The 27,998-nt window shown below is 45.1% G+C and overlaps 1 protein-coding gene and 1 long non-coding RNA gene across 13 annotated transcripts in view; one reads left to right on the forward strand and one right to left on the reverse strand.

Moving 5' to 3' along the window:
- Window positions 1–323: 323 nt before the first annotated feature.
- The window catches only part of sulf2b (sulfatase 2b), a 64,722-nt gene continuing 37,047 nt past the window's right edge, over window positions 324–27,998 (reverse strand). For 6 of the 12 annotated variants that reach the window (XM_044127083.1, XM_044126923.1, XM_044126690.1 and 3 more), the window contains 23 exons: window positions 26,877–26,913; window positions 16,545–16,769; window positions 16,286–16,406; window positions 15,334–15,452; window positions 15,051–15,202; window positions 14,450–14,619; window positions 12,571–12,721; window positions 12,257–12,356; window positions 11,421–11,496; window positions 10,706–10,834; window positions 8,519–8,575; window positions 7,961–8,090; window positions 7,273–7,516; window positions 7,007–7,193; window positions 6,828–6,924; window positions 6,535–6,629; window positions 4,857–4,916; window positions 4,584–4,756; window positions 4,346–4,488; window positions 3,814–3,937; window positions 3,070–3,106; window positions 2,858–2,914; window positions 324–2,407 (listed from right to left, as the gene is read on the reverse strand). In XM_044127083.1, coding sequence (XP_043983018.1) covers window positions 2,377–2,407; window positions 2,858–2,914; window positions 3,070–3,106; window positions 3,814–3,937; window positions 4,346–4,488; window positions 4,584–4,756; window positions 4,857–4,916; window positions 6,535–6,629; window positions 6,828–6,924; window positions 7,007–7,193; window positions 7,273–7,516; window positions 7,961–8,090; window positions 8,519–8,575; window positions 10,706–10,834; window positions 11,421–11,496; window positions 12,257–12,356; window positions 12,571–12,721; window positions 14,450–14,619; window positions 15,051–15,202; window positions 15,334–15,452; window positions 16,286–16,406; window positions 16,545–16,719 — 2,628 coding nt within the window. In that variant the 5' untranslated portion in view covers window positions 16,720–16,769; window positions 26,877–26,913 and the 3' untranslated portion in view covers window positions 324–2,376. Of the gene's footprint in view, window positions 2,408–2,857; window positions 2,915–3,069; window positions 3,107–3,813; window positions 3,938–4,345; window positions 4,489–4,583; window positions 4,757–4,856; window positions 4,917–6,534; window positions 6,630–6,827; window positions 6,925–7,006; window positions 7,194–7,272; window positions 7,517–7,960; window positions 8,091–8,518; window positions 8,576–10,705; window positions 10,835–11,420; window positions 11,497–12,256; window positions 12,357–12,570; window positions 12,722–14,449; window positions 14,620–15,050; window positions 15,203–15,333; window positions 15,453–16,285; window positions 16,407–16,544; window positions 16,770–21,442; window positions 22,065–26,876; window positions 26,914–27,998 lie in introns of those variants that run through there. The other 6 variants (XM_044127377.1, XM_044127305.1, XM_044126778.1 and 3 more) reach the window with 6 other exon arrangements.
- LOC122838952 lies at window positions 19,596–27,944 on the forward strand. The gene is made up of 3 exons (XR_006371972.1): window positions 19,596–20,295; window positions 25,337–25,451; window positions 27,349–27,944. It is a non-coding gene; the product is annotated as an uncharacterized LOC122838952 (long non-coding RNA).

Consider the following 27,998-nt stretch of genomic DNA (forward strand, 5'->3'; position numbering starts at 1 on the left):
AAGAGATAGTTTAGCTATTCACTTACAAACTTGTTGAGGTAAATATTTAGCTTTTAGTATGAAGAGTGCTTCATAAATAAAACTGATTAAAAATAAATATTTAGCCTGACGCTAAACAATTAGCACTGAGCTAGCTGCTCAGTTGGCTACTGAATATGTAGTTTGGAATAAATATTGTTTATAAACTGACATTTATAAATTAATACTGTGGAGGAAATTTGACCCCATTTTTCTCCTAAGACTAAATAAACTTATTGCCGTTAATTTTTGATGATGAGCTTCTTAACGGAGCCTGATGCAGAAACGTTTCTTCCACTCAGTAGTTTGGCTTTCAACACTTTATTCACAAACTAAACTCAGTGTTTCCACAGGTCCGTGGGGGCTGAAACAATCGTCCATCAGTCAAAGTGCTCTGCAGTTTTGTCCTTCTGCCGGTCCGGTCCGGTCAGAACCGGCCCGATCTTTACAAATAAAAACATCTAAACTTTTACATTCAAACAAAACCGCGGCTGGAGGATCAGAGCGAGACGGACTGGATTCACACCGGAGAGGAGGAAACGTCACCAACAGCTCCAGGATCAGAACCAGCAACCTCTGGGTCAGCCGGACTGAACCCAACCCGAACCTTCACAGGTCCAGAGTCACACAGAATCAATCATCCTGCTTCCAGCAGATCCTCCGTTTTACTCAAATCATAAAAACATTTTTAATGCAGAAAGAAGAGTTTTATATGGAAGCCCATTCCTGCCATTAAAGAAAGAAAACCCAACAGGAAGTCATGAATACAAGTTTTAAAGTCAGAATTATGAGGATAAAGACCGTTCTTCCTCTGATTTTAAAATATTCATAGTACAAAAATAAAACGGTGAGTTATAAACGTTCAAAGGATAAAAGAATAAAATTATTAAAAAACATTGTTTGACATCAATGTTTCCTTTTACTTTCATTTTTCTCTCACATTCTTTATTAATGCAGAACATTAAATAAAATAATCTGCAATATTCTCATAGGTAACAGTATTACTAACAGAAGCTCTGGTAGTAACAACAATAATATTATCATTATGGATAATAATATGACTTCCTGTTTCGTGGTATGAATGGGTTTCCATAGATTCTGAGCATCTCCACCTGCAGCAGGTTCAGGATCAGAAAACATCACATTTATTCATCATAAAGTCTTTAGAACCAAAACATAATCATGTTGATTTATAATATTGCTGAATTTCTCCACCTGCACGTCTCTTGTGTAGGAGGGGGTCTCCATAGCAACCAATGACTCGGCATTTTCTGATTTTGATAGCTTCAGCTTGCTAGCTCTGCTAGCAGGAGGAAGCTGACATGTTTAACAGCAACTCAACAAATTCATAAAGGCATTGTGGGAAATGTAGGAAGTCAGAGTGAAACCATCATGTCCCACCCAACAGAGCACATCTCTGACATTACTGAACAGAAACTACTTTATGAATGAATACTAGCAAAACTCTGCAGACAGGAAGTTGACGTCTCAACTTCCTGTATGAATCCAGTCATGTTTTCCTGGAGCTTTTCCTTCCTCTGGATTCAGCTCAGTGGATAAAATGGAGGAGGAAGAGGAGGAAGGTGATTGGACGGTTAAAAATCAAACACACACAAAAACAGAGTCCTGTCTCTGATTGGCTCACGAGACGTCAGGAACTCCTCCAATCAGAAAAGTTCTCGCCGTCTTCTCGTGGCGGTGGCACGCCATGGGAACCGTGGTCCGTCCCCTGGTTAGTAATGCTGTTGGTCACCATGGTAACCAACAGTGAAGTTAAAGGAGGAAGTCACATGACCACAATAGTGGTGATGTCAGACACGAAGCGGTCCTTCAGCGCCTTGCAGACAAACTAAATACAAACACGAGATGAAGGCGGCCAATGGGAGGAGGAGGAGGAGGAGGAGGAAGAGGAGGACGAAGGATTCTGACTCATCATTCTCAAAACTAGAAATTTTCTCAAATTTAATTCAAAATCGGACAAGAATAGGGAGGAATTTGGGAGCCTCCAACACGGCCTGGAAGGCAAAACTCAGGGAAAAATGTTTTCTAAACGTTACAAACACATTTCCTGTTCTCCTCCTGCTCCTGCGCCTCCTGCCTCAGCCTCACTCCTCTTCCTCCTCGGAGCGACAGCAGCAGCCCGACAGAGAGGAGGAAGAGGAGGGAGGAGCAGGTGATGAAGAGGCGAGTCCAGCGTTTCCTCCCAGTGATGTCACAACAGCAGCAGAAGGTGATTGGCTGAGCGCTGACACGGGGGCGTGGCGGCCGATCTGTGATGTCACCTCAATGGCCACGCCTTCCTGCTTCAGACGGCGGTGGTGGGCGGAGTCTGGAGCCGGTGTCAGCCAATCAGGAAGCTTAACCCTTCCAGCCGTCCCAGATTGGACCTCTGGACACAAACAGGAAGGCTGAAGGTTAAACCAGCTGCAAGCCGCTTTGGGTTCAGCGTGAGAGACGACTGAGGCGCATGCAGGCGGCGGAAACAAACTACCTGAAACCCAAATATCGTTGTTATGGCGACAGTGGGAACAAACAAAACCAGAACAAAACGGCAGATTCACTCAGTAAGACAGAAACATTTCTGATGTTTCATGTGAAAAGAGCTTCGAGTTCAAAGACGATCCGTCCTGCTGCTGTTTCCTCTAATAATCTACAGCTTCAGTGGAAACAGCCTCTTCATAGAGTGGATTTAAAAACATTAGTAGTGATGGGGTGTGTGTGTGTGTGTGTGTGTGTGTGTGTGTGTGTGTGTGTCGGACAGACAGACAGGACGGAGGCGTCCAGCAGAAAGCCGCCCCATGCAGGCCAATCACAACGGAGAACATGGAGGAAGACTCACAGAGTTCGGGATGATGAAGGCTTCTTCACTTTCGGCCACTTCCTCCTCTCAAACAGCCTGATGCAACAAACACACACACAGTTACACACTCAGCCAAACACACCGTCTGCACCGGCATCCCCCAGAGCGCCAGCAGGAAGTCATGCAGCACTCAGAGTGTGTGTGTCGGTGTGTGTCGGTGTGTGTCGGTGTGTGTGTTCTGGTGTTTGTACCTGTAGTCACCAAAGCCGCCATGAGTCCGCCCTCCTGCTGAAAAGATCATCTGATTGGTTAGTAAGCAACGACTTCAGGAAAAAACAACCTGATTACAGCTGAGCTGGTTTAACGGAGGTCACCTGAACGCACCTGAAGCACCTGAACGCACCACCAGCAGCTCTGATGTTTCTACGTCTGCGAGACGAAGGAACATCAGAGCCGGAATTATTGTGGTTCGTTCCGTTTGGTTAAATTTATCTCTCTATTTATTTTATTTATTTACCATCTTCCTTCCTCTCTAAACTCACGTCGTCCTGATCTGCAGCAAAATATTCACATTTCCTGCTCACAGTTTACTGACCGACTCGAAGCTTTTTGTCAGTAAATCACCGTCTGGCTCAAACTTCATGTTGACTGTTAAATGTCATGTGGGTGAAGATTTAACTTCAAACTAACATTTGTGCAACAAAGAAAAAACTGTGAAGAGAACCAGTGAAACCAGTGAAACCAGGGAAACTAGTTGGTTCAGAGCTGGTAGCAGCAGCATCACCGTGTTGCTGATGAACATATGAAAATGAACGGTGGCGCTCCACAGGGCTGTGAGCTTGGCCCAGTCCGGGTTCACACTGATGACAAAGTTTTTATAAAACAGAAACAAATTTATAAAAATCTGATGACATAACTTAAAAATATGGTGATGATTCTGGTTTGGATGGTGAGATGTGTGTGTGTGTGTGTGTGTGTGTGTGTGTGTGTCCTACCCAGCTCTACTGAGCGCGTGCGGGGATTGCACTGCTTGTGACCCCTGCAGCCTCTGAGCTCCATCAGCTGGACGTGCAGCTGGTTCAGAACCGTCCGGTCCAACGAGCTGACGGCGTTTATCAGCTGCAGACACAGAGAGACAAACCCAACGCGGATTCAGAATCTGGGCAACTTCTCAACGGACACAAAACCTCTGAGGTCCAACAGCTGAGGAAGGTTTTAAAATAGATTCACATTCGGCCATTTTCAAAACTCAAACAGAACCAAAAGGTTCTGAACATCCAGGAGGGATTTAAGTTTTAACATCTGATTCAAACATGGGATAAAAGTCAGAATGAAACACATTAAAGAACATTTCCAATAAATATTCTAAATAGTAAACAAATAAAACAAAATACTTTATTTACAAATTTTCAGCACAGCTGAACCAAAGTTCATCCTGTGAAGGCTGTGGTGTGTGTGTGTGTGTGTGTGTGTGTGTGTGTGTGTGTGTGTGTGTGTGTGTGCGTGTGTGTGTGTGTGTGTGTGTACCTGGTACGGGTCGGTGCTCAGGTCGAAGTACTCCAGGAATCCAGTGGCGAACTCACAGAACAGGAAGTTGTGCGTCTCGTTGATGGTCCTCAGGCACCAGTAGGTGTTGTTGTTGGCGCTGGTGCAGGCGCAGAACGGACCCACTGAAACACACCGAGTCATCACACATGACCCTTCATCTCTAAGGATGACCTTTAACCCCTGAAGCAGGAACCACTGTGGTGTGTGTGTGCCGTACATGTCCAGAAGGGGGCGGTGTGCCAGTGTTGGTTATCGTGTGTGAAGCAGGTGAGTCCAGGCATCGAACATGTGTCATTGTTCCTGATCCTCTTGATCATCTTCCTCATCTTCTTCCTCCTCTTCTGCTCCTTCTGAAGCCAGCTCTTCTTATTCCAGGCCCCGCCCTTCCTGCTGTCACACACACACACACACACACACGCATATGTAGGTGTTTACAGGTCACCACCCTGATGATGAGGATGATGACATCACTGAAACCTTTCTGACTCACCTGAAGGGATGAAGGACTCCTCCTCTGAAGCGAAGCTTCTTCTTCAGTTTGGCTTTGTACCTGCACACACACACACACACACACACACACACACACGCACACACACACACACACACACATCATCAGGTGATGGATGAATGGTGGTTGGATGGTGGTTGGATGGTGATTGGATGGTGGTAGGATGGTGGTTGGATGATGGTTGGATGATGGTAGGATGGTGGTAGGATGGTGGTTGGATGATGGTTGGGTGATGGTTGGATGATGGTTGGATGATGGAAGGATGGTGGAAGGATGGTGGTTGGATGATGGTTGGATGATGGTTGGATGATGGTTGGATGATGGTTGGATGATGGTTGGATGATGGTAAGATGGTGGTTGGATGATGGTTGGATGATGGTAAGATGGTGGTTGGAAGGTGGTTGGATGATGGTTGGATGGTGGTTGGATGATGATTGGATGGTGGTTGGATGGTGGTTGGATGATGGTAGGATGGTGGTTGGATGGTGGTTGGATGATGGTTGGATGGTTGGATGATGGTTGGATGGTGGTTGGATGATGGTTGGATGGTGGTTGGATGGTGGTAGGATGGTGGTTGGATGATGGTTGGATGATGGTTGGATGATGGTTGGATGGTGGTTGGATGGTGGTTGGATGATGGTTGGATGGTGGTTGGATGATGGTTGGATGATGGTAAGATGGTGGTTGGAAGGTGGTTGGATGATGGTTGGATGGTGGTTGGATGATGATTGGATGGTGGTTGGATGGTGGTTGGATGGTGGTTGGATGATGGTAGGATGGTGGTTGGATGGTGGTTGGATGATGGTTGGATGGTTGGATGATGGTTGGATGGTGGTTGGATGATGGTTGGATGGTGGTTGGATGGTGGTTGGATGATGGTTGGATGGTGGTTGGATGGTGGTTGGATGATGGTTGGATGGTGGTTGGATGATGGTTGGATGGTGGTTGGATGGTGGTTGGATGATGGTTGGATGGTGGTTGGATGATGGTTGGATGGTGGTTGGATGATGGTTGGATGATGGTTGGATGGTGGTTGGATGATGGTTGGGTGATGGTTGGATGATGGTTGGGTGATTGTTGGATGATGGTTGGATGATGGTTGGATGGTGGTTGGATGATGGTTGTATGATGGTTGTATGATTGTTGGATGATGGTTGGATGATGGTTGGATGGTGGTTGGATGATGGGTGGATGATGGTTGGATGGTGGTTGGATGATGGTTGGATGATGGTTGTATGATTGTTGGATGATGGTTGTATGATGGTTGTATGATGGTTGGATGATGGTTGGATGATGGTTGGATGATGGTTGGATGATGGTTGGGTGATTGTTGGATGATGGTTGGATGATGGTTGGATGATGGTTGGATGATGGTTGGATGATGGTTGGGTGATTGTTGGATGATGGTTGGATGATGGTTGGATGGTGGTTGGATGATGGTTGGATGATGGTTGGATGGTGGTTGGATGATGGTTGGATGATGGTTGGATGATGGTTGGATGGTGGTTGGATGATGGTTGGATGATGGTTGGGTGATTGTTGGATGATGGTTGGATGGTGGTTGGATGATGGTTGGATGATTGTTGGATGATGGTTGGATGATGGATGGATGGTGGTTGGATGAAGCCCCTGATTGGTCGGGTTCTGGTCGTTTGCTTACAGGTACTTGTTGCAGTCGCACTCCAGGGGGCGGGACTTCTTCAGGTGACCTCTGACCTCTCTCAGGTTCTTGATCTTGGTCTGCAGAGTCTCAATCTGAAGGAGAGGAGACGTTTTATTTCTGTGGGTCTGGATCTGGTCCTGTCTGTTCCAGTCGGAACCAAACAGAACCAGGAAGTACTGCTGCTCCTCTGCAGCCTGACATCCTGTCGATCCAGTTGCCTTTTGTCACTACAGCCAGGCCCACGAAGACCTGAGAGAATACTTTGACTAGGCCCTGTGAGTCCGTCGTACCTCGTGGTCGATGTGCAGCTTGTGGTCCTTCCAGGCCTGCAGAGATTTATAAACTCTGGTGTCGCACTTCACCGAGGCGTTGGACAGGATGGAGCACCTGTAGGAGAGCGGCCCAGTCAGACCAGAACCAGAACCAGATGGATTTGTTATTCTGGTCAGAAAAATAAAACTTCTCTGACCTGTGAGTCACTCTGACGGCGCTAGATGACGCCGGTGCATCGGTAACTCCTCCAATCCCGCTGAACTCGTCCTCGGGTTCATTCTGATTGGCTCCGCCCACCAGAGTCTGGTTGCCAGGGTAACTGTTCAGCTCGGACAGCGAGCGGCTGTAGCGGTTCCTTGAGAAGCTTTTCAGGGTTTTAAACTCTGAGACAGAAAAACAGAAACAGTCTGAGTTCAGCGGCTCCCTGCTGCCCCCTGCTGGCCAGCAGCAGTAACACTCAACTCTTCCTGGAGAAGAAGGACTTGTTCTTGAACGACTTCATCACGGAGGGCCGGAGGTTCGCAGGCAGGAGGTCGCTGAAGTCGCAGTTGCAGGCGTCCAGGTTGGGAGCGTATAGCTGAGACTGGATGCTGATTGGACGCTGGAGGCTGACCACGCCCCTCTGGAGGATCTTGGCCCCGCCCCCTTCATTCTTGCACTTGAAGAGCCGCAGTTTTCCCGACGCGTCCTCCACACACTGCCACTTCTGGACACACAGAGACACGGACAGGAAAACCCAGAGACACTCAGGGACCCGTTCAGAACCTGAATCGACCGGTTCTGCACCGGTACCATGAATGACTGACAGCCGGGTCGTTCCCAACAGAACCAACCGGTCCCTGGTCCGCTTGGCGTTCACATTCAAACCGAACCCAGACTGAGTTCTGGAGGACCAGAGTTCAGTTAGCATTCACACCTCACTGACCGGACCAGACTTTGACTAGGCAAAGGGACTGGAGTTACTGGTGATGATTCAGCCTAAAGCAGTGAACTCTGTTCACACAGAAACAGATTTGAACCTCTGAGCCATAAAGACACTTAGTTTCTGATGTTGGGATTGAAAGCTTTAGAGGGATCCAGGAGAACCGGCTGGGATGTGGTTCTGGTGAGGTAACCGGACCAGCAGAGGAACCCGGTGTGTTTCTGCTACCTGTCCGGTCTGCTGGCAGGGCGTCTGGTACTCGGCTCTCTGACACAGGTCTTTGACTCGCTGGTGTTTGGGCAGGAAGTTCTCCTCCTGAGAAACCTCCTTCGCCTCCACCTGCTGGTGCAGCAGCTTCCTGTCAAAACAACAAAGATCTGATTCTTACTGCAATTCAGGTTCATTTCAGAAAAATATCTGAGTGTGTTAAATCTGATGTTTTGGACTGAACAAGTTCTGGTTCCAATAATAATTCCTAAATGTTATTTTCCATTCTTCAGATTGTTGGAACTTTGATTTGTTTCCTGGGGAGTAAATTTGACGTGACACAGAGCCTTGCTCCTTAAATTTCATTTCCGGAGGAGAATCTGATTTTAGACATAAATCTGATCTGATTTGATCCTGGAAGTGTCTCGGACCTCGTCCGCCTCATTCCAGGTTCGGAACCAGAACCGTCAGGACTTTCTGACCCGGTTTGTCCTGGTTGGTCTGAGCCGGGCCGCTGTCCGGATCATGAAACTGTTGACGGCCGTCAGGCTGCGGGTGTGAAGCGTCAGACATATTTACCCTCTCTCCACCAGGAAGGAGTCTCTCCACACCTTGGGCTTCCTGCTCACCTGGAACCTGGAGGGAAGAAAAGCGGCGTGACTTCCTGTCAGCGCTGCTCGCTCTCCGTCTTCAGTCTTAACAGTTTACCTTTTATGAAACATTCATATTCAACCTGAGTTCTTCCTTTCAGCTGAATCGTTCCAGATTTTGGAGGAATTTAACAAATGATCAACAGACTCCAGGCCGATGTTTGTTTATGCAGAATTGTGAATATATTGCAGATTTTCTGCAAAAGTGGTGAAAAAAGTAACACTGGGTTTCAGTGATGCTGACTCCCACCTGCAGGTGGCAGTGTTTCTTTTTCTTTTATATGAAGATTTAATTTTAATAATAAAAAAATCACAAAATTTTATGGCTGTATAATTATATCGATTCTACAACATGAATTGATTTTTCCCTGTCGGAAGGTTTTGATTTTTAATCCGGTCCACAGGCTTGTAGCGCCTTTTTAACGTGTCTGGTTTGTGGCGGCGCAGCAGCAAGACTCCGCCCCCCCAGCCTCACTGTCAGCTTCTGCTCACATTATAAACGACACACCAGTTTTTAGATTGTGTTCATAGGCCACGTAAAACCAGAGTTGTGCTAAAATAAGGAAACCATATTTTTCCAAATGTCAGAAAAATGTCAAAAATCGTCTTTGCAGGTTATGTGAAAGGGACCGAGCTTCCAAATGTAAAAACTAAATGTAACATTAGCTCCCTCTGTTTTTAGAAATCTCAAATCTTCAATAAATAACAGTGGGCTGCACTTTGTTGCTAAGAAACAAAGTAAAGTTGTGCAACTAACCGTGGAAGAGAAGTGGAACGGAGTAGCAGAAAATACAGAGAGATGGTGACATTAATGCAAAGTTTAGATATCGGAGCGACTGGTGGCGTCGACCAGGTGATCAGTTCTGAGCTCAGTGGTTTCTGTTCTGTATTTAAAGGATTACCTGAAGGATGGACGCCCAGCAGGCAGTGGGGCTCCGTTTGGGAAACGAAGAGGGGAAACCTGCAGCCGCAGTGAGGATGGTCATGATGACGACGGCGGATCGATCATTTTTATTAGCAACTGACTATCAGAGGCTGAGAGAACCAGGAGATCCTGTCAGACTGAGAGGCAGCGAATCCCAGATCCAAGAGGGGAATGGCGGCGCTGCAGCTGCAAGGAGGCGATCACTGCGGGGTGATGCAGAGCCGCTCCCCCAGCAGAGAGTAGTGAACGGCTTACAGCCACGGCTAACGCTGGGAGCCAAGGTAGAAAAGCCTTTTTCTGAGTCCAAAAGACTTTTTTACTCCAAAACAGCCACAGTATGTGGAAAAGAAAACCATGAGAGCCATCAAACTGTTAGTCTCTGTCCAATCAGAATCAGGTGTTGTGTAGATGGTGATTTAATCAGTTTTCAGTTCATTAAATCCATTCTATGGAACACAAAATGTCACTAAAATCACTCTGTCCTTCAAAAATATTTCAGAAAAATAAGTGCATCGAATTGTATCGTTTGCCAAATACTGTGATACATATCGTATCGCGATCAGAATATCGTACCGTATCATGAGATTATTGTATCGTTACATTTCTTGCAAATATTCCTAAATTACCTCAGCAAAACTCACAAATGACAAAAACAAACAAAACAAAAAAAGTTGCTTCTCTAAAATGGTTGCTGCCGACTCACAACAACCGATCAGCTAATCAATGCATCTGATCAGATTTAATGATGAGTGTCTGGATTCTGCAGTATTTCTAATTATGACCCCATGTTGAGTTTACTGCGACAGACTGGCGACCTGTCCAGGGTGACCCCGTGACCCCGCCTCTCACCCGGAACGTTAGCTGGGGAGGAACCAGCAACCCTCCCGACCCCATTAGGGACGAAGGGTGATTAGAAAATGAATGGATGTTGAGTTTATCACACTGGGTAACAGTTAAAGGGACAGTTCAGATTTGCTGAGATGGGGTTCTGTGGAGTTGTAATGATAGTAAATATGCTACAGGTCAATATTAAAACATTGAACCTTATTTATATCAGTCTGCTGATCTCACAAAGTTTGACACTTTAAAGGCTGTTGATCCGATATCGAACCATGTGAATTAGCATCAGTATCGGTCCGATAAGTCAAACCGGGCCGACCTTCACAACCAGTGTTTGTTTCATCATGTCACCTGTTGGCGGGTTTGTCCGTGTCCAGCAGGGACAGGATGGACTTCCCGTCCATGTCCGGCGGCGTGTCCAGGCCCGCGATGTCCAGGATGGTGGGAGCCAGGTCGATGTTCAGAACCATGTGGGGGTTTCTGAAACACACACAGTGTGAACGTCTCCGCCCCCTACCAAGGAAGTTATCATGTTTTTCTCACAGCCGTTAGCCTCGCAGCCGTTAGCCTCAGAGCCGTTAGCCTCGCAGCCGTTAGCCTCAGAGCCATTAGCCTCCTTCTGTTTTATGCTTCAAACTTTTAAAAAGTGGAACTGGAAAAGCTACGACTGCAGCATCAGGAGTGAATGTGTGTGGATGAGGTTCTGTGGAACATTTGGAAGTAAATAATTCATGTGAAATCAGCAGAAACAGGAGCAGAGCGGGGAAAGAGAGCGACCCGGTGAGTCTGCAGCTCTGAGGCCAGTAATCTACTTTAGCAGCTCCACCATCACAGCCGCTCTGCAGAAGACAGGAATCTAATCTGCTGCGCTGTGATGCATTCTGCTGTCACACTGATTTGTTTTACTGTTTATTGGATGCACATTTCTAACACAAGAGCTTTAAAGTTTTCAGGAGGATCTAACCGATGCTGGGGAAAACTCTTTCCTTATTTCCACATTGAAAACCTGAACTGATCTGTGGTGAAGTGGTGAACGAGCGGATGAGTTCCTGCTGTTTGAGCTTACATGCCGCCTTGCTCCACGTTCGGTCCTCTGATGTAAAACGGGACTCTGATGTCAAACTCATACGGCATGGATTTACCTGCAGACAACAGCAGAGAGCGTTACACTAACACACAGCGCGGGGCAGAGGTCAACGGTTAGCTTTGTGCTAAACCTTCAGGTTCCTGGTGGAAACAGATTCAATGCTAACGTCTCATTTCTTTCCAATGAACTTCAGTCGACCAGTTTCTTTATTGTTTTAACCTGATCAACGGGTCTATCTGCATTAAGTTACCGGAGAGGCTAAAATAAAGTAAGCTAAGCTAATTGTGCTAAGGCAAACTAAAATAAAATAAACTAAGCAAACCAGAATATGCTAAGTCAAAATAAAGTAAGCTAACATAAACTAAGCTAAGCTAAATAAGATAAGCTAAAATAGTTAAGCTAGTTAAAGTGAACCAAGCTAAGCTAAATAAGCTAAAATAAAATAAAGTAAGCTAATATATGGTAAATTTTGTAAAGCAAGCTAAACTAGTCGTGAGGCAGAATTAAACTATAATAAGATACGATTAACTGAAATGCAAAAATGTCCAAGAAGTTAAGATAAACTATTCTAAGCTAAACAAAATAAGGCTAAAACTAGCTTAAACAAATGCGAGCCAAAATATGCTAAAACATTTTAAAATTGTAACGTCCAGATGAATTGATTGAAACCATCTAATAATTATTAGTGGTATCAATTAAATAATGACCAAAAGAGGTGAAGATTTATGCAATTTTATGTTTTAAAATCTCAGGATCACAGGAAAGTTTGGATGACAGTTTATATTAAAACATGATTGGCTGAGTGGCTCCCTCACCTTTAACTAGGCCGAACTGCCCGATGTGGTAGCCGTGGTCAGACGTGTAGATGATGTAGGTGTTCTCCAGCTCTGCCGTCTCCACCAGCATGTTGAAGAGCTGAGACAGAATCAAACGGGTCGGATCAGAAACGCTCCGCTGCAGCAGGGTTTTACCCGCTCCGGTCCGGCTCCAGTGGCCGGGTTTTACCCGCTCCGGTCCGGCTCCAGTGGCCGGGTTTTACCCGCCCCGGTCCGGCTCCAGTGGCCGGGTTTTACCCGCCCCGGTCCGGCTCCAGTGGCCAGGCTTTGGCCGGTCCGGCTCCGGGTCTTACCTGCTCCACGCTGTCGTCCACAGACAGCAGCGTCTGCAGCCGCTTCCTCTGCAGCACGTTGGTGAACTCCATGTGGATGGGCTTCATGGGGCCCGTGTAGCGCATGATCCAGTGCTTGTCTGGGTTTGGGGCGTAGTTGTAACTGGGAGTACTGGTGGAAAAGGAAGAGGAGAGGAATCTGTGATTAGAAACATCCTGGACTTTTCTGGATCACCAGCCAATAAAAACGCAGCTGTTTTAAGGTCATGTGATGGATGACATGCTGCCACCCGAGGTAAGAACCAAACACTGTTCTCTAGTCAGAACAGAACCACTGCAGCATATTTTAATCAAGGAAAAGTCAGAAGAAGCTAACTATTGCTCTTTCATCACTACGTGTAAAAAACCCACCAGTCTCTGAAAACTAACTGGTTTCACTAAACTTTTAAAACCAGCAGCAGCAGGAAGTTCCAGAAGAAGAAGAAAGTAATCTGATCTGTCTGTATTTTGATTTTCCAGTAAACAGAAACTAAAATGTGTTTTATTCCCTGGAGTGAAATGAGGAGCGTTTCTGTTGTTCATCAATATTTCAGATGATATCATGTAAAACTGACTCATTAAAAACAAACTGGCTCCTGTTGGATAATCAATGTCGCTCCTCCTCTGTGGCATCGTTTAATTTCTGGCTCTGAGCTCGGCTGCTCCTGCCTGAACAGCTGGAAACATCTGTTTGGCCTCCCTGAATCAGCTGACCGGAGCAGCAGAACCTGCAGGGTTAAACGGTTCTGGTCCAGCAGTCCGGCTCCAGCTGGGTTTGGGACCCAGACGACCTTCCAGCCGCTAACATTCTGCTGCTTCTCCGGCTTTACAGGCTAGAAATTTACTGAAAACTAACAGCGATAATGAGCTAAAACCCAAACTGTTCCTCAGATTTACATCCTGAGATCTGAGTCCTAATCTGGATTATTTCAAAATAAAACACTGCAGTAGATCTTCATCTGGTTCCTAAGCCTGGACAGCTAGCGGCGCTAGCGCTGAGTGAACAGGAAGGATTCCTGCAGAGAAACCCGCTGCGCTCAAACCGGATTTACACGGCTTCCTGGGAGCAGCCGCCTTCCTCTGGGAACGGACCCGACCCGACCCGACCCGACCCGACACGTGTTTCTGATTCAGGACTCGGACTTTGACTCGCTGTCAAATCTCCATGAAGAAACTCAGGGAGTCCTGAGGATTTAGAGAGCAGCTCCATAGTCCAGCTGGATTACACTGGATTAGTGCCAGAGTGTGTGTGTGTGTGTGTCGGTGTGTGTGTCTATGTGTGTGTGTGTGTATGTGTGTGTGTGTGTGTGTGTGTGTCTGTGTGTGTGTGTGTCTATGTGTGTGTGTGTCTATGTGTGTGTGTGTCTATGTGTGTGTGTGTGTGTGTGTGTGTGTGTGTGTGTGTGTCTATGTGTGTGTGTGTGTGTGTGTGTCTATGTGTGTGTGTGTGGGTGTGTGTGTCTATGTGTGTGTGTGTCTATGTGTGTATGTGTGTGTCCGTGTGTGTGTGTGTCTATGTGTGTGTGTGTCTATGTGTGTGTGTGTCTATGTGTGTGTGTGTCTATGTGTGTGTGTGTGTGTGTGTGTGTGTATGTGTGTGTGTGTGTATGTGTGTGTGTGTGTGTCTATGTGTGTGTGTGTCTATGTGTGTGTGTGTCTATGTGTGTGTGTGTGTGTGTGTGTCTATGTGTGTGTGTGTCTATGTGTGTGTGTGTGTGTGTGTGTGTGTGTGTCTATGTGTGTATGTGTGTGTGTGTCTGTGTGTGTGTGTGTCTATGTGTGTGTGTGTGTGTGCATATTTTCTCCTCCAGAACATTAATAAAGTTTTATTTTCTCCTCCAGAACAGTGTGAGGCGCCTACATGTGCTGTGACGCGTTGGCGAAGGCGTTGCTGTACTGCGGCGCCGAGTCTTCGGGTCCGTGCGGCGCGGCGTGGCTCAGAACCATCAGGACCGGCCGGTGCGGGTAGATCCGCTTGGAGGAGCGGAAGTAGCGGATGGACTCGGCTGTGATCAGGTCGGTCAGGTAGTCCTGGAGACACAGAGAGAGAAACAGCAGGTTGGAAGCAGCTGGTCCACTTCAGGTTCTACTGGACCAAAGGCGGTTCTGGCTGAGGCTTCATAGAACCGCTGCATTTGGACCGACAGTAAAGAGTAAAGGGGCTGATACTTTCTGAATCCTCAGAACTGGACCTCAGTGCTGGAACCCAGCTGGGTCTGTTGGACCAGAGATCCATCAAAAGCTGATTCCCTTCTGACGGTCCGGTAGACCCGGTTCTGGTGGAACCAGAACTTCAGCAGAACTTCAATCTGGCACTAAAAGTCTAATTTAATGAATCTACATAAAGTTGAAGCTGAAAGACCATCTAAACCGGACCGGACCGGACCGGACCACCCTTTGGTTCCCTGGCTAACTGAAACCCAGAGGACCTGAAAGCGAAGCATCAGAAGCGGCGCTCTGACCTGAGGGTACTGCGCTCCGTGTTTCTCCCGGACGCCGTTGCGGCTCAGGCTGTAGTTGTAGAAGCGGCTGTTCTTCACCAGGCCCAGCCACTCCCTCCACCCAGCCGGGACGTACGACCCGTTGTACTCGTTCAGGTACTTCCCGAAGAAAGCTGCCGGGACGACGAACAGAGTCAGAGCTGCAGGAAGCGACCCTCCTCATCCCCATGGAAACGTTTTCAAAGCTATTAGCTCTGCTGCTAGCGCGTTAGAGGACCGGACCGGACCGGACCGGACCGCTCACCTGTTCGGTATCCTGTGTTGTTGAGGTAGACTCCGAAGGTCCGCGGTTCGTGCTGGCGTTGCCACGACAACGACGAGCAGTTCTCGTTGTTGGTGTAGGTGTTGTGGTTGTGGACGTACCTGAGAAGAAGCTCAGGACTTAAAGATCAGTTAGAAAATAAAACATTTTAATAAATCAGGACGAGTTTAAAAACGTCCTGATTTACATTTAAACCAGCAGCAGCAGTTTATTCTGACTGCAGCAGGTCGGGTCCGTTTGGTTCCTGACTGACTTTGTATGAATGGTCGGTTCTAAAAACTGATTTATTGAATCTGCTGTGGACCAGAGGTCAGCGACCTCAACAGCTTGTTTCTACTTCACCTCCAAGGAAAAAATTGTATTTTGTTTTTAAGTTTGGCTAATTTTCTTCAATGGGACATTTTTTAAAACAATGGAGTAAAAACAACAAAAAATGATTTCATAATAAAATACTTCCACTTTTCTGTCGCTCCAGTTTTTGCAATTCTGTGAAATTCACGCAAAATAAATAGATGTTTGCATTTTTTGTGGCAATGCTGAAATTTTCCACAAAAAGTCAAAAAGATTAAATTTACAGTGATGCCACCTCCCACCTGCAGGTGGCAGCATTACCTCTCCTGCACGTCCTGTCAGTCTGACTTGATGGTAAATTAAATCCTGGATAAATCTGGTAACAAAAGTCCAGTGACCAATCTCTCTCTGCTTATTATTTTTTCTTTACTGTAGATTTTTTTTAAAGAGGAAAAATTTTAATTTGCAATTAATCCATAAAAAAAGATTCATTTTAAAATTTCCTCCCACCTAATTATAGAATTATAGTACTTCTAATGTGATGAACTGAACATGAGCCGAACTGAACTGAGATCCAGTTCAGGTCGGTTCGGTTTGGATCAGAACCTGACCCAGCGGCCTGCTGTGATTGGCTGAGACTTACTTCCCAGTGAGCATGCTCGAACGCGACGGGCAGCACATGGGCGTGGTCACGAAGGCGTTGGAGAAGAAGGTCCCGCCCTCCTCCATGATGCGGCGCGTTTTGTTCATGACCTGCATGGATCCTGAACGGAGAAAATCCATCAGGAACCGAGAAATGAAACGGCGAAGCAGCAGCTCGTTAGCTTCATGATGCTAACAAGCTGAAAACGTTTATCTGCCTCAGTCAGACACCAGAACTACATTTCCCATGATTCCCGCACCGAGCTCCACGTCCTGGTCGTCCGTCAGGATGAGGATGATGTTCGGCCGGATGTTGCGTCTGTCTCTCTGGATGCGCGGCTTCATCCGCTGTCCGGACGGGAACTGAGCGTCTCCGATCGCCATGGAAACGAACAGGAAGAGGGAGAGGAAGGGGAGGAGTAGCCGGGCCGCCATGGCCGCCAGCGAGGCCCGGTTCTGATCAGAGGGTCAGATGATCCGTCAACCTGAAGAAAGAATAATTACTGCTAACATTACAGGGAGGAAAGACCTGCAGGGGGCGCTAAAGTCCAGATTATAGAGTCTATATCGGTAAAACTCTAACCTATAAGATAAAATAAAATAAAAATAATAATAAAAAAAAATATACAAGTGAATTAAAAAGAAAAAAAAAAATAAATAGGGTTAGATTATTTGAAAGATAAAATAAATACAGAAAACTGAAAAGTTTCAGTAAATAAAAATAATACTAAGAATACAAATAATAAAAAACTAAAAATATGAAATGAAAAATAAACTAAATATTCACAAGGTTCATGAAATGATAAAAAAAGAAATTAAAACAAAGTGTCTCCGTTTCTCTGCCTCACATTAATAACTGCAGTTTGTGTTCAACCTGTCAGGTTTTTGTTTTTTTCTCGTTTCTGTTTGATTTTTCTTCTTTTCATGTGAAGGTGAAAATCTTTGCTTTGTGTCGTGAACATCCTCACCGTCCTGCAGCTCAGTTTTATTTCCATGTTTGTATTTTTGACCTAATTCATCAACATTCCAGATATTCAACAGAAGATGTCCAGAAAAGTTTGAGCCGGCCTTTAACTAAACCCCAGAACGCAGAGCAGGGTAGAAACAACGGAAATAATAAACATTAATTAGCAGTAATTACACAGGAATAAAAACCACAGCAGGAAACAATAAGGAACCAAAACGATCTGCTCAGTCGGGCACAGCGGGGGGCGACTGGACCGAAACAGACAGATCCAACTCTGAGCACACACACACACTCACACACACACACACACACACAGAGTGTGTTCTGGAGGACCGGCGGCTCCAGCTGAGATACAACATCATAACTGAGCTCCAGAACCAGGAGAACCAGGAGAACCTTCAGAACCAGGAGTTAAAGCCGTCACCACAGCAACCATCTTGGATGTTATTGATTATTGTTATTAATCATTCTGACATCCTCAGCATGCAGTACCTCTCTGCTGCCTCTGGAGGAGCAGCAGAGTTCCTCAACTGGGACAAAGGTCAGAGGTCATCCTGGCACGCTGCTTTATAGGAACGTATTAGAAGAAAAGTTAAAACATGATGGGATGGTTTGGATCAAATCTGAGTCATGTTAGAATGGCCTAGTCAAAGTCCAGGCTTGTTGTGAGCACACTCCTGGTTTATTGCTGTTGGACGCCATGCAGATGTTGCCGTCCGTCCGTCCGTCCGTCCGTTCAGCCTCAGCCTCTCTAATCCACTGCATCAACGTTACGTCACTCATTATGAAACTGACCTAAAAGCAAACCGGACCGACCCGCAGGATTACTCCGTCTGGGTCTGCCTGATCTTCAGCGACGGTCTCGGACCGCCTCATGCATTAACAAAAAACTATTGAAGGGAAGCTGTTGGTGTGCAAAATGTTTCAAACTTGCACTGAACGAAGTCAGTGTTGGTATCAGAGGAACCAGACCAGAACCAACAGAACCTGATGTTAAAGCCACCTGCGGTTCCTGAAGGAGCCCAGACCAGAGAGCAGACTGGACAGAACCGTTCAATCAGAACATCTTTATCCAGCTGACGTTTGGGTTTGTTAGATTAAGAAATAAATAGATGAATTGTTAAAATGAAGCTCCATGTTTCTCATTTCTGATCTCATCCTGACAATAATCACAAAACCAACATTTATTTCCTGAGCAGAGAAACGCAGGAAGGAAAACATCAAACCTAGAAATGTGCTTTGTGTTCAGGCGGATCATTTGGACCCAGACGTCTTCCTCCGCCATCGGACTGAATACTGTCTGTTACACATTACTATGTGTGAATTAATGCTGTTTTATGGAGCCGCGGTCCAGTGAGCAGCGGCCGCCGGTCAGACATCCTGATGCCGCCTCTGCATCACGGCTGCCCGCTCATTAATATTCATGAGGAAGGGGGCGGAGCTCGCCGCCGCGCAGGCGGCTGCCAAACCGACTCGGCATGAAGCGAATGTCAATAAAGAGACAATGTGCTTCATTCATATTCATCTGATTTCACAAGCAGGGGGAGAATAAAGAGGTGAAAGGTCACCCGACGGGGGAAGCCGACCCGCTCCACGACGTTACCGCTGCGGTGGGTTTCCATGGTAACCAGTGTGTACACAGTCAGAGCTGCTTGTCTTTGTACCAACAGTTCATTCAGATTCTGCAGGTTGATATTTGCTGTTTTATTAAAGCTGCTGAATAAACTGAACAGGATGAAGATGTTCAACTCATCATGGCGGCAACTAGAGGAGGTTCAGCTTTTACACAAATAAACTTTTTTATCTGAGCTGAATGAAATCTCTCCACCGCCAGATCTATAGAGTCACAGGGAAATTTCATCCAGAACCGACCAGAAGACTTTTCTGATCATAACTGACAAGAAGTTAACCAGTAAAGAATCATCAGCAGCCTTAAACCAGGCGCAGCTAAGCTAGCATGCTTCGCTAGCTTAGCTGTTTGCTATTTAGGTCACAATCTGTGCGATGGACCGTCGTGTCCTTACAGAAAACGGTTCTGACAATTTACACAGCCAAACATTTACAGCTGGAATCTGGATTATTTAGTTTATCATAGGAGAAAATGGCCTTTTGTAAATGTCAGCGTAAAGCCAGATATTTTGTTTGCTAATTAAATATTTAGTTTACTGGTTAAATATTTAAATAGGGTTAAATATTTTACTTGCTAATTAGTAACTTTAATTAAGTTACAAACTGAACATTTGGTTAAAAGCCTAGATATTTAGCTTGCTAGTTAAATATATAATTTGTTAATTAAATATTTTGAACTAAAGATTTTGATTGCTAATTAAAAACGTATTTCGCTAATTAAATATTTCATTTAAAAAACTAAATATTTAGTTTGGAGCTAAATATTTAGTTTGCAAATTAGATAGTTTGGAAATGAATAAAACTTAAAGCCTTTAGACTAAAGACTGTAACACTGTCAGTTTCCATTCATTGACTGCAGATTAAAACTCTGAGATGTTCAACAGAGAAAACTGACGGGGAGAAAACAGGCCAGATGTGACCAGCATCACAAACCTTTAATACGTGGAAGAGAAACCCAGGAGGAAAAACATCCCAGGAAAAGACAGGAAATGTTGGACGTCAGAGTTCAACATGTCTGACGTGTTGAACAACGAGGAAGTGATTCATGGTGACAATCGTCCTTAAATTAAACATAAAGCCGAAGAAATGAAGCCACTTCTGGTGGATTTCTCCAGTTTCTTCCTACAGATGACGACTGACAGCAGAAACATCTCATGAAAATTTCACCTCCGTTCTGCATCTGGTCAAATTACTGGAGGTTTGTGGAAACAGGAAACTGTTCTTCTGCTGTGATTCAGGACAAACGAGGCGTTGGGTTTGGTTTGGTTGTTTCCTTAAAGACAGCGAACATGGCGTCCCTCAGAGAGACTCTGATAAACCGACCGCCGCCACGACCCCCACGACCTCCACCGACCGGCAGCAGCGTTCAGGCTGAGCCGCCACAGAACGGCGATGAGGGAGTTTCATGTCAGGAGGTAATTTAGCTAATTTATTTCAGGAAATTCAGGAGGTTAAAGATCCATTTAAGGATCAGTTGTCACACAGCAAGTTTTGGTTTAGCACTTTAGCTAACTTAGAAAGTGCTTAGCACACTTAGCTTCCTCTAAATAAATTTTTCCAGATAATTTGAAAAGCGCTAACTGTTTCATAAACCTTCAGTTGACTAAAGTTCAACATCTGTGTTGAACTTTTGAATATTAATTTCTTCACATTCTTTAAGTGGTTAGCCGTTCATATTCAGGCTCTCATTTATCGTTTTGGTTTAGCGCTTTATGTTAGCGGAGCTAACATTTATGATTAACATTAGCATTACCCACCACTGATGTTGGGTACCTGTATGGTTGAGTTTACAAATTTAGCATTAGCTTCAGCTAAGTGCTACTTCAGTGTAGCACATTAGCATTACTAATTTTTATGATTAATGCTTTAGCACAGCTAACGTTAATTAGCGGTGTCCACCACTAATGGTGCGTATCAATGTTATGTTGGTATAGTGCATTAGCATTAGCAAGATGCTAATGCTAACTTTTTGGTTAGCGTCTACATTTAGCCAGAAGTAGGTTGAATATTTAGACCGGATTCTGACCCGGCCCACAGCCAACATGGCGCCTCCAGAACCTCAGACGTTATGCGGGTCAGATCCAGAGACCCAACAGAACCACCGGGTCAGAAACGGCCGATCTGGAGCTGGAGCAGTTTAATGGGATTTACTGCAATAATAATAAAACACATTTTAGTTTTTATAGTTTTAAATGTTTGACTGCAGCAGAAACCGGAGCAGAAAATGTTCTGATCTCCAAACCAGCTTCAGTATATTATCATTTAGTTTTATTATATAAAGTTTTATCACCTAAAATGCAGAAATGAAACGTTTAAAATAACATTTAAATATTTCCATCTGACCAGAATGAAAACCAGCTGCTGAAATCAACTCGACGGTTCTCTGCTGATTTCAGTAAATTGATATGAATAAATCAGGGAAACATTCAGCACCGAACGTCTGACTGCTGGACCAGAACCGGACCAGAACCGGACCCAGGTCCAGTTTCTGAGCCTGAATCAGGAGGAAGTGAAGCTTTTCTCAGAATAAATCTAAAACTGATCAAAGTCAGAAACACAAACCTTCAGCTGCTCATCCGTCCTCTCTGAAACCTGAACAAATCTCCGGACCCGGGGGGAACCAGACGGACTCACTGAAGCATGAAGGTCCAAACCCGGCAGGAGAAACTCTGCAGAACCGTCTTCCTCAGAGCCGGCCACTTCTGCTTTCCTCTTCCTCTCCTCGCTTCCTCTCAGCTGACGTTTCAAACTCAAATCTCTCTCAGCTTCTCCTTTTCCTCCTCATCGTCTCTCCTGCTGCCTGGCTCCTGGGCCCCTCGGCACCAAACCGGCAACCTGAGCCTCCCCTCCCTCACAGCTCGTTAGCGGTTGCCGTGGTGGCGGTCATGGCAATGATCCCCGTGGTAACCGCCTCGACAACCACACCGTTAAAACCACCGCCTCCTTCTACCGCTCCTCCCTCTCTCTCTCTTTATCTCTCTCTCTCCATTGTCTCTGTATCGCTTCATTTCTCCGTTTCTCTCTCTCTCTCTCCTGCAGCTCGCCCGTCTGCAGCTGGACGGGATTCAAACTGAAACCTGAAACATTTCATTTCTGATTCTGTTTTTGTTAAATATGATGCAGAGACCCAGGAGTCGGGAAGTTCTGGCTGCCGGTTCTGATCCGCGGTTCTTTAAAGCTGCAGTATGTAACTACATGGAAAATCAGTTTTAGTTGAAACTTTCACCATGTTTTGATAATCTGTGAAAACTTTGATCTCCTCAGTGAGAAACAACCAATCAGAGCCAAGAGGCGGGGCTTAGCGCTGTCAATCACTCTCCCCCATTGCTCTCTGCTACACTGCAGCTAACATAGCCTGCCATGAATGCTAAAGCTAGTTAGCATAGCCACTGATGAAGGCGGTAAGCCGTTTCTCAGCCATTAGCACATTTAGCAGTGAGTACATGAGAATGATTGACAGCACTAAGCCCCGCCTCCTGACTCTGATTGGTTGTTTTTTGTGGGGAGTTTTTCTTTATTCTTTCAGATGATGTGACATGGAGACAATCTGTATAAATATTGTATTTATTTAATGTCCTGCAGTCACAAAACTGTTTGGTTTTAAAATTTTTTAATAATCTGTTTTGGTTTTAATGAATCTGATAACCTGAATGATTTTCCATAATTTGTCCTCAAACAAAAACACATGAACTGGTTTTACGTGTCGCTCTGCTGCAGCACAAAGAGGCATTAAGGAAACCCGGTTCTTATTTATTCTGTTTAAAAATCTGTAAAAAATCCACCGACTGTGACGACCTGTCACGTTCTGACGTTGCCATGGAGACGGTACGCACGACAGAAACCACCAAGACGAAACTTTGACTCATGAAGCAAAATTCATTTATGAAGCTTCACTAAATACAGGAAGTGATTCTGAAGACAGAACGACCACTTCCTGTTCAAAATTCATTTTCTCTATTTTTTCACCAGAACAATTTGGACGCCTTGATTTTATTGAAGAACTTTTCATTCTGGATTTCTCTCCAGAAATAAATCCAAGTTGTTATTTGTTTCAATAAAATCACAATTGAGTTTTTCTGAAGGGACGAAACGTTTCGAGTTTCTGAAGGTTGGAAATTTAAAAACTCCTCACAAAACAAAAATAAACAGAAATGAGAAGAATCACATTTTCTTGTGGCAAAAAGGAGGAAAAGTGACGACTGACTGTCCACTAATAACTTATTTCTTTATGCAACAGTTTAAAGTTTTCAGCTTTAATAAATATTTTGATCAAACTTTGTTTTGAAATCCAGATGAAATCAGGATGAACAGAAAAATCAAACATTTTAAAGTTGGACGTGTTCCAGGACTTATTAGTGTTACTAATAATAATAATAATAATTATTATTATTATTATTATTATTGTTGTTTTCATTTTAATCGTCTCTGATGAACTGATTTACTGTTTTATTATAACCTGATGAAAGTTTTCATGGTGTAAACCCGTGGACCGGTTCTGTGACAGCAGTGCCGATCCAGAACCATCCGGGTCGGTTCTGGTCCGTTTGACCCGTTTTTATGTAAATCCAGAACACTTCCTGTTTCCTGTTTCCTGCTTCCAGCCGCTGAAAAAGCCCCTCTGTCGTCAAGCTGCTCGCTGCTTCCTGCTGCGGTTTGGCCCGGTCCGGTCAGCCGGTTCTCTGACTGGACCCGGTCAGAACCCAGAAATCTACATTGTGAATTCATTCACAGGCAGAATGAAACAGGAAACAGAAGCTGAGGTCCAGAGAGAAACCTGCTGGAGTAGCAGAGCCCAGTTTGATGTTCTGGATCACCAGAACCAGAACCAGAACCAGAACCAGAACCAGAACCGGACTGCCTGTGTGTAGGGAGGTTCTGGATGAGCGGAGCAGCTGGTGAAACCCAGAAGCAGCAGCAGAGCCGCAGCACAGGAAGTGAAAGTGAAAGTAAAAATCTGCACCATCAGACAGCAGGAGCATCGCCACGGCAACAGGTGGGGGAGGGGAGAGCGGCGGCGGGGACTGCTGGTCCACTGAGACCACCGGAGTCACAGCAGGCAGATCGCCATGGAAACGAGGGGGAAGCCTGCTGGACTGGTCAGAGCAGAGAGTCAGGAGCTTCAGAGAGGGTCCTGGGGTCAAAGGTCACGAAGGGGAGGAGCCTGGGGGGGCAGAGTCTGGGGGGCGGAGCAGGGCCTTAACAGATCTGGGTTTTCATTATAGTTCAGTTTGACGTCATTGTGACGTTTAGCTTGTCGAATTCAGTCACTTTTGAATCAGTTTTGTTACTTTTAGTTTTAGCGACCTATAAAAGTTTTAGAAAATAAAGTATTAAAATCATAAAACATTTTGCAGTCGGAGTCGTTAGTTTTGGCCGGACCATAAAAACTCGTCATAAACATTTCATATTATCTGATGTTGATAATTATTCATCAGTTTTTTAGTTTTTCCAGGTTTTACTCCATCATGTTTTCTTATTTTCAAGTGAAACCTGAAACTTAGCAAGTTACCGACCAGGCTGTTGCTAGGCAACCAAAGAATGAGCGTTAGTTGATTCCACCCAGCTAGCTTAGCTTAGCTTAGCGGTGAGCGGCTGCCGCCTTTCCTCTGCCTACATTTCCCAGAATGCTGTGCAGTTCTGTGAATATTCTACCAGATGTATTATCTATTGATATTGATCTATTGTGATCAATATTGTTATTGGTTTATTTAGGAGACTTCTGTTGGTTGGTTTGAAACATGTTTGTGTTTATTAAACATCTTCATGAGGTTTTATTCGTCTTGTTGTTGGAGACACTGAGGCAACGTGTCTGTTCTAACTGCTGTTGTCACGGTAACCATGCATTATGCTAATCACTGCGTGCCACAGTGAGATGTGAATACGACAGAACTCTGTTGGTATCAGACGTTTTCCAGACAATCAGAACCAACTGAAGTTATGATGTTTGGACCCAGAGAGGAACGCTGTAGATCTACAGACATAGATTCAGGTAATACAGCTAGAATCTAGAAACCAGGCTGAACTCTGACCTGACCCTTCAGAGTCACATAAAGACTGTTATAAAGTCGGCCTTCTGTCACCTAAAGACCTGCTGGATCAGCCTGCTGGTTCTGGTTCTGCTCTGCATCCAGAACCAGGTCCAAAATGGAGAAGCAGCATTCAGCTTCTATTCACCATAGATCTGGAACTAACTTCCAGAAAACTGAAAAACATCCGAAACAGTGAGTTCCTATAAATCCAGACTGAAACCAGCTGCTTAGATTTTGATTCATAATAACTGGAACATTTGTGATGATTATTGTTATTAATGTTATTTTTAATGTTATTATAGTTATTATTATTAATATTATTATTATTATTGTTGTTGTTGTTGTTTTTCATCCTGCCTTGTTGCTGCAGCGTTCTGCACTAAACCCTCCACTCTGACCTTCCTCCATCTGGTCCCATAAAACCCAGAAAATGTCGAACAGAACCAACAAAGAAGACGACCTGCAGCTCGCTGTCAACCGGCTGGGCCTCCAGAACCTCAGCAGAACCAGAACCAGAACCATCACCTGCCCAAAATAACTAAGTGTTTTTTTCTGTAAATCATCTTTTGGCAATAAATAATTATTTTACGCAAAATATTCCAGTCAGTGTGAACTGAATGAAGCAGACTGGCTTCCTGGAATAAATGATGATGTCATTGATTAGAGTGAAGTCAGCTCTGCTGCTGCCGCCGTTTCCTCAGTGTGACATCATCACATGTGACGACCCAATCACCTGACCTCAGGTCTCTTCAGGCCCAGACGCTTCGTTCTCCAATATTTACACAAATTATTATCAAATATCAACAGAAAACGTAGAAAAACGTTCCATGCTGTCTGAGCGCTGCTGCTACGCTACGGCTAAACTTAGCCTCCTAGCTTCAACCTGATCAGCTCTGGCTAATATTCCAGCGTCTGGATCCGTCTGAGGTTCTGATGTGAAACATTCAGCGCCGAGTCAGCAGCATGAAGATACATTGTTTGAAGAAGAGGAGGAGGAAGAGGAGGAAGAGGCTTCCAGTTTGAGCCACTGAGGTGCCTGAGAAACCAGATCCAGTCACAGCGGACCGTGTGTGTGTGTGTGTGTGTGTGTGTGTGTGTGTGTGTGTGAGAACAGCAGCTGAGTTAAACCCTCCAGAACCATCAGTCCTCTAACAGCCGGCGCTGAAGGAAGCAAACTGACCCGATTACCCACAACCCGGCCAGCCGGACCCAGCCACCCTCCAACTGGACCTCCTGCTGAGTGCTAACAGCTAACCGCTAGCCGCTAGCTCCAACAGGACTCTCACAGCAGCAGCAGGGGGCGCTCTGCTGGTTTCTACATCATGACTGAGTTTTTCTTTTTTTTTCATCCACTAAACACACTCCTGCTAATCCGGTAAGCTAAATGTTAGCTTAGCACTATAGCGCTTTAGCTAGGGTGACCAGACGTCCTCTTTTTCCCGGACATGTCCTACTTTTCAGACCTGAAAAAATGTCCGGGGGGAATTTAAAAATCGTCCGGGATTTTGGTCAACTGTCTCAAAACACATTACAGAGCTTACAGTGCATTGTGATTCCACTGCCACTCCGTTCCACTACTCCATTCCAGGTTTCTTTGTATGGCACAGAAATCGGTAGCACATGTGTAGCTAACTAATTTGGCTATTAAATAAAATTCAACTGTATTAAAATTTTAGTTATTGACTGTTCAAAATTAGCCAGACGTTTATATGGATGCTCTTATTTTGAAATGACTGTTTACGCAGCAGTTCCACTTCCTCTCTTTATATTTTCTCTTTTTTCATTTTAAATCAATAAATATAAATGAATACATGAAGAAAAATGCAGCAGGTTCTGAGCTCGACCCAAACTGGTTCAGGTGAGACGCCAACAGCACAGCTCCAGTTCTTCAAATAAAAACCTTCAAGTCTGGTTCTGGTTCTGGGTGCTTGTGGTACCGGTACCGGTTTAGTGTTCAGGTGTGTTACCTGCTCAGATCCAGATGAATCGCAGCTGAGGTCAGATCTGAAAACAGAAACAGAGCAGCATTAGCGCCCCCTGCAGGCCGCACTTCTCTTTACATCGATCAAAAACGGCTGCTGAGGTCATCAGGGTCAGACTGATGCATCATGGGAGCTCAGAGCAGCGTTAGCGCAGGTCCTTCCTCCAGAACTAAACTCGGGAATTATTCACATCTCTGCTTTAAAAGCAGATTCACATTTTAATGTATTAATTCCAAAAGGAAATGAAATATGAATTAAACCTCTGGGTTGGGTGAGTTCTTTATGTGATCATAAATAACCAATTTTTATTTGATTGATGATCAAATCAATAACCTGGTTGGTTATTTTGATGCTGTTTTCTGCCTCCACTGTAAAACTTGTTTTCTCTGCTCTGGTTCTCTGATGCTGCTGAATCTCAACAGATTATTTCTGTTCTTGTGTTTTGGTTTTATTTCAGGTTCGTTTTCCACCATGTTGCCGTTTGGATCATCCTGCAGGAGGAAGTAATCGGATTACTGCTGGACTCCAGATCTGTTCGTTCAGAGGATTTGTGGCAGATTTCTTTGTTTTCAAAGGGAAACAATCCGATGGATCTGAAGGCTTTTCTTGTGAAACGGTTTCTGCAGCCAACAGTGATTCCCAGGTTTTATCTGCTGCTCTTCCTCTGAGCAGCAGGAGGAAGAGGAGGAGGAGGAAGAGCAGAGCCTCAGGGAAGATTTAGTTTGTCCTCCACAGAAGACGGGACATTTGTCTTCTATATTTATTTATCTTCCTTCTTACAAACAGCCGCAGGCTGCAGCAGCAGCAGAGGTCATCAGTTAGACTCTGAGCTGCGTCTCTCCGTCCTCCACCAGCAGCACTGCTGCAGCAGCTGCTGCAGTGCTGCTGCTTCCCTCAGGCTGATGCTGCTCCTACCGACCGGCAGCAGGACGGATGGAGGAGGGAGGATCTGGAAAAGCAGCTAAACAGGAAAAACTGAGAACTTTTCCACTAAAACAAACTAACTGGAACTTTATCACGATTTTTTAAAATTAAAACTGAAATTGAACATAATATCCTTTGTTTTGTGTTTATCAATCTATTGATTTGAGGTGAAATAGATTTTTT

This window comes from Gambusia affinis, linkage group LG01 (genome assembly GCF_019740435.1).
Source record: "Gambusia affinis linkage group LG01, SWU_Gaff_1.0, whole genome shotgun sequence".
Taxonomy (NCBI): Eukaryota; Metazoa; Chordata; class Actinopteri; order Cyprinodontiformes; family Poeciliidae; genus Gambusia; species Gambusia affinis.